Source organism: Anguilla rostrata, chromosome 2 (genome assembly GCF_018555375.3).
Source record: "Anguilla rostrata isolate EN2019 chromosome 2, ASM1855537v3, whole genome shotgun sequence".
NCBI lineage: Eukaryota > Metazoa > Chordata > Actinopteri > Anguilliformes > Anguillidae > Anguilla > Anguilla rostrata.
Genome location: NC_057934.1, coordinates 56,874,760 through 56,884,604, shown reverse-complemented (window position 1 = coordinate 56,884,604; position 9,845 = coordinate 56,874,760). Strand labels below are relative to the sequence as shown.

Here is a 9,845-nt window from a genome sequence, read left to right as displayed (position 1 = left end):
AACTCTCCTGTAGGGGGCAATACACAAATTTTGTTGCTTTAAGTATAATTTTTGACGCACTCAATTAAAATCTCAATTCAAATAGGCTTAATATCATTGTATTAGTTTTATTTGGTTCTTTATGTGTAGCTATTAAAATATGATGACTTTGTGTGCCCAATAACAGCACAATGGCACAGTGGATAGCACTGTCACCTCACAGTAAGGTCCTGGGTTCAAATCCCAAACGCAGTCCTTCTGTTTGGAGTTTGCATATTCCCCCCGTGTCCACTTGGGCTTCCTTCCAGAGTCAAAAGACATGCAGGTTAGACTAACTGGAGAGTGTAAATTGCCCCAAGGTAAGAGTGTGCAAGAGAACAGTGTGCGCCCTGCGATGGATGTATTGGCGACCTGTCCAGGGTGTATTCCTGCCTTTCACCCAATGCATGCTGGGACAGGCTCCAGCCCCCATGTTGGTGGGGTAGATAGGTCACCCCTGCAGGAATCGGTAATGCAGGCACATTCGTGTGAAACACCCTAAGCTCGCAATGCTTAACATCTGCACTGGGACAACACCATTAACGTGTGTGGAAAGGTTAGGGTTCTCTTCAACGTAGTGAACACTGCCTACACAGCCACATTCAGCTGTGGCAGCAATATAAACAAGCTGAGTTAGGTTCAGCTTGAACATGCAGCAGAACAGAATCTGGTTGGATAGGGGCAGCTCCAAAGGGCACTGGTCTAGTTCCGAAGGGGAAAGACACCTAGCTCCAAAAAGGCAGAGTTTAGTGTAAGCCAAGTGGCCAAAACAGGGCTGCGTTTTTGAAGCTCACTTCCTTGTCTTGTTGAGAGACATTGTTCACTAGCGCCAGTGCGGTTGGCTCCAGCATAAGTGTTTCGGCCACTCGTTCTAATGCAAGTCAATGGCTACAATTTGGTCAAAATGCAAAGTCAATAATATTTTTCCACCAGAAAAAGTAGCCAAACAGAACCAGACCAGCCCCCACAAAAACTGACGGAAATGAGACTCACAGTCAAAAAGAAGAGGAAAAAAAATAGTGATTATTCAAAATAAATAAAACGGGGACAAAAAAAAACACATTCCTTTAATGGTGACGTTCAGCAAATGATGTTTTGGCACCGATGTGAAAACACCCTCCACATGCATACGGTAACACAGTCCTAGGGCCCAGGCATTACAGTCAAAGCAGGGAATGGAGAAACAAACAAAAATAACATTCAAAAGGACTCCAGTGCTTTTGTCCCTTCCCCCGTTTAAAAACCTATAGCCTTTAGCAATAAGAAGTCAAAGACACGTTTCTCTACTCGGTTATAAAGCGTGATTAGAGGTTTCCGAATTTTTAAAACACATTTAACCCAGAGAGCAAAGCTACATTTCTACATCCATGCTTTCAAAATTGCATTCTACTCTCCATCCTCCTGCCTAATCCGGTGATTTTCTTCCCCCTCTTCACCCTCTGTCGGTCTTTGCAAGTCATGAAACTAGCACTAACGGACGCAACACGTGTGACGGCAGGACCAATCACGGTCCAGGAAAGCGTTTTTTTCTTTCTTTTTTTTTTAAGGGAACACTAAGTCTCAGCCAATCAAAGGCTTGCTCATACATAGAGCCACTGCAGAAAGACTGCAAAATTGTGAAGTCTGGTCTCTATCTGTAGGGACTAGCAGAAAGGAAAAGAGGAAGAAAAGTTTGGCATCCAGGCTGGGATGGAAGTTTTTTTTGGGGGGTGTAGAAACGAACAGGCACATATTCATTTGAGGACCTAAACATAAACCCTCGCTACCCGTCAGACATACGAATACAGCGGAAACATCACTCTTTAATGTGTGACCGTCTGCAGACAGCAAAAGTCACACTTTCTGTCCAATCAGAGGCTTTTTTATTATTTTTTACATATTACTCGTTGTCTCAACAACAGTCACCGTGGCAACCGTGGCTACAGAGCTGTTTCTCAGTCCCGCCCAGCAGACCCATGCACTTACACTAAGGGGGCGGGGCAGGCAGGAATGAGGGTGGAGTGAGAAGAGGGGGCTGGGCTGAAGAGTATCATTAGGACAGGGGCTAGAGTGATGTCACAGAGGTCTTCCTGGATTTACTAGATCACAGGAAGTAAGTGGAGTCCGAAACTTTAGGTAAGTGGGCAAGCTTCTGTAAAGTTGGACGCAGGGGGAGGGGGGGACAGAGGGTGACATTTTCTTGAAGGAAGATCAGAAGAAAGTTAGGGGGCATGGTTTTGTGAAGCCTTTATGTGGGGGTGCTGGTTTCAGGGAAATTATTTAAGAAAGCCAAGTATGAGCATGGGGGATCGGAGATGTCGACTTGGGGACAGAGAAGGGGCTGACATTGGGGAGGGCTGATCTTTGAGGCCATTGTTGGCATTCAGGGTGTTGCTGCTACTTGAGGAGGGAGGTTTTTGGGGTGTTGCTGCTATCTGAGGAGGGAGGTTTTTGGGGTGTTGCTGCTATGTGAGGAGGTTTTTGGGGTGTTGCTGCTACTTGAGATGGGTGTTTTTTGGGGTGTTGTTGATAGAAGGGGTGGTTATTTCCTGGGGTGTTGTTGACAGTATAGGGCAGTGGGGGTTATTTTTATGGGTGTTGATATTGGGGTGAGGGGGTGCTTTTGGGCTCATCCCGTGCGCAGGATAACGTGGACTCCAGAGTCGGTGAACACCGGGCCGCTCATGTCCCCGACTTTGAGAGCGAAGGAGGCGTCCTCAAACGGCTTCTGCATTTGACCTGTGTGGACACAGCAGGGAGCACACATCCTCTTCACCACAAAGCACAGGGCCAAGTTACATGAAACAACAGGGCCAAGTTACACAAAACTATTTATCAACATTGGGTAGCATTGCCCTGGAATACAGCTTGATTAGTTTGTGTGACCAAAGATAGGTAATATCATAACTTGGCCTAATTTTGATATCCACACTTTCAATGGCAGGCCTAGATTTATCAAGTTTGAACTATTGACTTATAGACAGTGCTTTGTATGTGCAAGTAACTTGGCATTTTTGTACGTTGAAAACCTGTTTTTCTTCAGATAATATTTACAGAGGCAGTACAAGTACAGACACTTGCACACACGTTCATACTTCTCCATAAAGTTAAATGGAAATAAGAGAAAAGATAAAGTTAATAAAGACACATTACGCAATTTTGCCTGTCATTTTATACTGCTTCAGCCACCACCCATCCCTCACTGAAAATTCACCCCCAAACCTTTGAAATCCCACAGAAATGTTGCTCAAAAGGGGAGAAATTTCCCTCAAACCAAAAATGAATTTTAAGTCCTGGACGCATAGCAGACATTCCAATAACATGGGGACGGAAAAATAATACACTTAAGACACAGACTGAAACGCCTGACACGCCAACGTACGGGGTCAGCTGTAGACCCTGGAGAGAGTTTAGGGGTAAGGGGGTAGGGTGCAGACCTTTAGGGGGTTACAGGGTCAGGTGTAGACCCTGTAGGGCGTTTAGGGGCTGGATGTTAGGATGCGCTTCATACCTCTGCCGAATGTGCCCAGGTCACCTCCATTTCTAGCAGAGCTGCAGTCACTGAACTGGGAGGCCAGGCTCTCAAACTCCTCTTCACCAGACTTGATCTTCTCTATGTACTCTACAGGGAGACAGAGACAAGGGTCAGGAGAGCAGTGGGTGGGATTGGAGAATGGCTGTGGTTGAGAGCGGGAGGTGTGGTTATGAAAGAAGTAGGTGTGGTTATGAGGACAGTGGGTGTAGTTATGAGGGCAGTGGGTGTGGTTATGAGGACAGCGGAATGGGTGTGCTTATGAGGGAAGGCGATATAGTCAATGAGGGCAGTGGGTGGGGTTAGGGGGACCAGTGTGGTTAATAAGAAAACTGGAATAGTTCTGAGAGCAGTGAGTGTGGGTAAATGGACCTGCAGGTGTGGTTAGAGAATGGGTGTGGTTCTGAGAGCAGTGAGTGTGGGTAAATGCACCTGCAGGTGAGGTTAGAGAATGGGTGTGGTTCTGAGAGCAGTGGGTGTGGTTACGAGGACAGAGGATGGGGTGTGCTTATGAGGGAAGGAGGTATAGTTAATGAGAGCACCGGGTGTAGTCATGAGGACAGTGAGTGTGGTTAGGGGGACCAGTAGGTTTAATAAGAGAATGGGTGTAGTTTTGAGGGCAGTGGGTTTGGAATTGGTGGCAGTGGGTGTGGTCATGAGGGCAGTGGGTGTGGTAATGAGCACAGTGGGGGGTGGTTAATGAGCACAGTGGGGGTGGTTAATGAGGACAGTGGGTGTGGTTATGACAAGAGGGCGTGTGTTCGGCTCACGCTGTATCATCTCCAGAGCCTCCTCCTTGCTCCTGGTGATGTTCTCCTCCCTCCAGGACGAGGGCCGGCGGGACTGGTTGTGTTTGACCAGCAGGTGGGAACAGCGCACCTTCTCCGGCTCACCCTTCCCATCCCCCGCCCCGCTCGGCCGCTCCCATTGGCTGGCGTTGGTGATGTGATTAAAGTAGTACACCCGACCTGAGGGGGAAATTTAAAGAAACAGCAACCTTTTCCCCCTCCATACAGAACACTGAGAACATATGTCCAAAGGAAAGGCAACTTATTTGTATATCAATGTGGGAAAAGCAAACACAGGCCTGTAAGTTTAATTAAGAACAGCTTCTCTAGATTCACTGCATACTTAGTGCTCCATATACGTGCAAGAACTGATGCAGCCAAAACATTCAAGCAAGTATTATGTTTATAGAACCACCAGATGTTCAGCTCTGGATATTTACCAAAGTTCTGTCTCCCATGCATCAATACATTTCAATATATTCCAAGTTTTATGTACCGTCAGAAAATTCCTTTAGAGATGTGGCCAGGTGCAATACAGTAAATACAGTAAATTCTTAACCTTTTATTTATACAGGGTAGGCTTACTCAGTACGCATGCTCTATTACAGCAAATCCCAACCAAGTAGCCTAACCTGCATGTCTTTGGACTGTGGGAGGTAACACATAACATGCAAACTTCACACATAAAGGTCCTGACCAGGATTAAAACCCAGTATCTTCTTGGACTGTTCAGTGCTGCAATACAACACTGGAAACTCCTGCTACCAATGGACGCTCGGGCCGTAAAGTTGAGAATATGGTGAGCTCATCATATCAGCAGTTAGAGCCAGACCGAAGTGACTCGCCTCTCTCGACTGGGACCACCTCTCTTGCAAGAGGAGTTCACAAACTACCAGTGTTGCACGCGTGGGTGAAGATCACATGCAAAGGGAGGGAAAGGGCAAGAACACAAACCTCCAAAGTCACACCTTGCTAACTCTGAATGCAACCAAACCAAATTACTTTGCTCCAGTCGATTGCACAAACGCACAGAAAAACAAACAACACCTAGGTGCTGCTGACTTCTGTCAACCAACTGAAAGCAAAACACGCTCAATCAGGAGCTTAACTTCCCGCAACCTGCTATGACTTTACTCGTTTTAACTGATCACAGAGCCCATTCTCAAAGCTGTGCTGATGCTCTTGAAGGAATGACAACGCAAGATGTCCACAATGAACATCTAACAAGCAAGCTAAATGCATACTCTGGGGACAAATTGCGCCAAGCTAACTTTTGCTAACCAATGATGGCGTTACCAACGCAGAAGCTACCTAGTTGTCTATTGAATCAGAAACAGTTCCGTATATAAACACATCACTTCGGCGCACAAAATATATAGCACACGCCGCCCAAGAAAGGTAGCTGATGTTAACTCCATAAGTTTGACATAACGCATGTAATTGTTTATTGACTGACGCTGTAATTTTTATATAATCACGTGACCCACATTTGGTTCGCAGCTAGTCTCACACCAAACAAATTTCGTTGTGGGAGCATCCACCGCATTAACGCGGGAGAAACTATAACCATACGCGAAAGTAATAGTTAGCATGCGCTAACTTGGGCCCGGCTAGCTAACGAGTCAGAGCTAGTTAGAGCGCATATCGCTTGGGAAAAACTGGTATCCCAAAAAATTCACTGTCCTGAATCTATTTCTCTTTGCACACATTTCAGAACGGCCCAAACATAAAAATGCTAATAAAGAAAGGGCGGTTCCACAAATCTACGCAGCTACAGAATGTTAGGTCTAGTTGGTGCTTGATTTACCAGATCCATTCATTCGGCTCAGCTAGCTAAAGTTAGCTTGCAAGCAGTATGCACCGTCTAGCTCCATAGTTATCGATTGCCAGTACTCTGTCGTGTTGCTAGGTAACTGTAAGTTACGCATTGAAATAGAATTTGATAGCACAAGAAATGCAAGACAGCTAGCTATATAACTAGATCAACTGCCAGCACGCAGTCTACATATCGTTTCATACGCACGATGGCTAATTAGCAAACTAGCTACCGCTACAAACACTGCTGTTCACTGATGAGCGCAGCTATCAAACCTATGATTGGTTTGATAGCTGACAGCAACACAGTTCGCAGAACGGCGAAAGATCCAACTGGGGGCGCAAATCAGGTTTCATTTCAAGCTAGATACCTGAACTGCGGCTCATCCGCTTTTCCCAGCCCGATGGTAATTTCTCGTCGTCTGCCATGTTTTTCTGCCTGTGCAGGGAAGCTTGAACCTCTAGCGTACGCTCTATGGTCTCTCGGAACGCCCGGGTGTAATGTCATATTCTGGCCACCAGGCTGCAGCAGTAGGCCAGTGGGAATTCCGATTCTGTGATTTAACGTTTGCGGGGTATGACATTTTTTATGTTTTCAGTGGTGTTGGGCGGGGAATATTTTGATATTACATTTTTGTGAGGAGAATAGACTATGTAATTGAATAAATTTAACTCTTTGACATTTTTATTATTTATACCGTTGTTACTAATCACTCCATAGTTTTCCAGTTGACTAAAACAAAAAGGTCATTGTCTTGACAATATTACTGTTTTTTAAATCAGGTTGAGTGCTGAAATACCAATACATTTTTCAGCAGGAACTGATTTGGAAGTGAGTGCAACATTTAGAAGAAATTTGTTTTTTCAGTTTAAACCCAGTACTAAATTATAATTGTGCAGATTAACTTATCATAAAACCTGAAATATTACAGGATCTTCATATCTTATTACACCAGACTTGCTGCAGTGGGAGTCAGAGAATAAATTTCAGTTATAACCACTTCTTATCACTCTGGCTATGCAATCTGACTCATAGGTATGAAACTAGGGCACCACAAATGTCTCAAAAAAAGAACACGGTATTAGTAGACTCTTTTTAGACAGCAGAAGAAATATATTCAGACACTGTCGTTACTTAAAAACCATCTAATGTTTATAATATTCTCACACGGTTGCTTTTATGAGGGGCTATACTTTTTCCATTAATGGTTTCATTGCCGACAGACATTGTAAATTCAACACACTGCTTACCATGCCAGTAAAGTTCATTTTAATTTGAGTGGCCACACGAACATTCTGCTGCCATTTGGTGTGGATGATATTCAAGTTTAGTCGCACATGCAGTACGCTGCTACTGCTACCTGGAGGGTGTTTATATTCTAGTTCGATTGAAGCATAATGAAGAAAAAAGGGACCCCTATACAGATCCATCTCCTCTGTGCTGTTTGATTTTCATTGTAGTGAGCTCAATACGATCTGCCCCTCATCTGCATATTAAAGTTCCCTTTCCCTTTCTATAAAAACGTGAATAGGATGAGGATTAAATATTTTGACTGTCAGATGTACAGAGCCTAGGCAGAAGGGCTGGAGAGAGGGAGGTCGATCAAAAGTGAGCCAATCCCAGTGACCCATGAGTTGTTGGTCTGCACTAGCCCATCCTGAAGCTAGGACTGTCAGTAGTTCAGTATGGTGACCGTATTTTGATGCAACATTTTTCTTTTTAAATAAAACATTCAAAGTATACATACCTGTACACATATATCCCCCCCCCCCCCCCCCTCATCTGGACAACTGAAGTCAATTATAATTTCTGCACATTTCACCACTGCCCCCTAGAGGAAAACACATAAAACTGAACCTCTGAACAGCATTCAGCCGAAGTCAGCTTCTATTTTATTGCCGATATGAATCCTGGCATTAAGCCCCTTGCATAAAAGCATACAGGCTAATAACCATACAAATTTAAAAGGAGGGCAAATGATCTATTCTTTATCGCATATCTTTTTTTAAAGGGGGATCTTAGCAATAGTGATGACTTCGGATTAACATGCCATTGCAGGGCTCTCGTTCCACTTTAAACATTTTTTAGTCTGAAAGTGAGAAACACTTGGCATGACTCTAGACTAGTATAAATCAAGTCATGAAACTGATCTTTATCAGTCATTTAAATAGGCTCTTAACCACTTCACACACTGTGGCCTATCTCACTAATGCTAATGAACATTGAGGCGCATCAGGAGTCACAATCCTTATGTTGGGTGGAGATGAGTTTTCAGTGCTGCTCGCTAGCCACTCCCACTGCAGTTTCCCCATCAGCCTCTCTCCCAGGTCATTTTATTTAGTTTTATCTATTATTATAATTATTTATTTTTATTTATTTATTTTTTTTGGGGGGGGGGGGCATGTGGGGCTTGGCAGGAATGGTTGTCTGGTGACAGTCATTTTCTTTCTCGATAAAAAATGTCTGTGCAGGACAGGGTGTCTGTGCTGCACAGGATGAACAGTAGATATGTCTGTGCAGCACAGGGTGAACAGTAGTGATGTCCGTGCAGCACAGGGTGAAAAGTAGTGATGTCTGTGCAGCACAGGGTGAAAAGTAGTGATGTCTGTGCAGCACAGGGGGAACAGTAGTGCTGTCTGTGCAGCACAGGAGGAACAGTAGAGATGTCGGCAGCACAGGGTGAATAGAAGAGATGTCTGTGCAGGACAGGGGGATCAGTACAGATGCCTGTGCAGCACAGGGTGAATAGTAGAGATGTCTATGCAGCACAGGGTGAAAAGTAGTAATGTCTGTGCTGCACAGGGGGAACAGTAGTGCTGTCTGTGCAGCACAGGGGGAACAGTAGAAATGTCGGCAGCACAGGATGAATAGAAGAGATGTCTGTGCAGGACAGGGGGATCAGTACGGATGCCTGTGCAGCACAGGGTGAATAGTAGAGATTTTTGTACAGGATGAAGATAATTATGGTGCATTTTCTATGTGGAATCAACTCGGATAGAGTACTTTGGTCCCTATTAAATTAATATAAACATATTTATTTACGTAGAGAATTCAGCACACTGAAACATGACTAATAAACAAAATGTAACTACAGCACAGTGAGGTCTCCCAGGCCTGTCTGTCAGGAATGGGGTGAAGACAGGGTCACAGTTAGGGGCGTGGCACCGACAGGGTGAGGTACAGGCAGAGGAAAGGCGCACACAGATACACACACACACACACACACATACTCATGCACACACACACATGTACACACACACACATACACATGCACACGCAAACACAGACACACACAGACACACGCATACACGCACACACACGCACATGCACATGCACATACAGGACAGCAGGAGGGCTGTGTGTTGGATCAGAATCAGCCACACTGATGATATCCGCTGGGGTCCCCCTGCAGGTGCAGCGTAACTCTCTGTCTGGGACACCGCAAGTTCACAGCACTGAAAAGTGGGGGCCAGGGTCCGGCTCCAGGATGGGAGGACTGGACCCCTTCTGTGCTGGGATAGGATGGTGCTGGTCTCAGGGGGGCGGAGCTCTGGTCTCATGTGGTCAGCAGTAGTCTGAGTAATCCTCCTCTACATAGTTGGCTGGGAACAGTCCCACCTGGGGGGGGGGGGGGGAGGGGGAGGGGGGCATAGTATAACCGTTAGGGCACTGAAGGTTGCAGGTTTGATTCCCAGGTAAGGGCACTACCGTT

At 45.3% G+C, this 9,845-nt stretch overlaps 2 protein-coding genes across 4 annotated transcripts in view; both read right to left on the bottom strand.

Moving 5' to 3' along the window:
• Positions 1–1,066: 1,066 nt before the first annotated feature.
• On the bottom strand, positions 1,067–6,660 carry pin1 (peptidylprolyl cis/trans isomerase, NIMA-interacting 1). Its single transcript, XM_064323323.1, has 4 exons — positions 6,504–6,660; positions 4,300–4,497; positions 3,509–3,619; positions 1,067–2,736 (listed from the first exon to the last, which is right to left on the bottom strand). Exons 1-4 carry the CDS (start codon positions 6,559–6,561, stop codon positions 2,627–2,629), a joined length of 477 nt encoding a protein of 158 aa, XP_064179393.1. The 5' UTR covers positions 6,562–6,660; the 3' UTR covers positions 1,067–2,626.
• A 2,487-nt stretch (positions 6,661–9,147) lies between these two features.
• LOC135248543 (proto-oncogene vav-like) overlaps positions 9,148–9,845 on the bottom strand; it is a 37,169-nt gene continuing 36,471 nt past the window's right edge. For all 3 annotated transcript variants that reach the window (XM_064323321.1, XM_064323320.1, XM_064323319.1), the window contains exon 27: positions 9,148–9,751. Coding sequence is in view for 2 of the 3 variants with exons in the window: in XM_064323320.1 (XP_064179390.1) it covers positions 9,698–9,751 (54 nt within the window). In the remaining variant the exon portion in view is untranslated. The remainder of the gene's footprint in view (positions 9,752–9,845) is intronic.

Bases quoted from the DNA above. Each gene is read 5' to 3' on its own strand.
- pin1 (XM_064323323.1), bottom strand. From the start codon at position 6,561: ATGGCAGACGACGAGAAATTACCATCGGGCTGGGAAAAGCGGATGAGC. The intron at 4,498-6,503 runs GTATCTAGCTTG...TTTCCCCCTCAG, and splicing joins GCGGATGAGCCGCAGTTCAG to GTCGGGTGTACTACTTTAAT. The intron at 3,620-4,299 runs GTGAGCCGAACA...GTCTCCCTGTAG, and splicing joins GGCTCTGGAGATGATACAGC to AGTACATAGAGAAGATCAAG.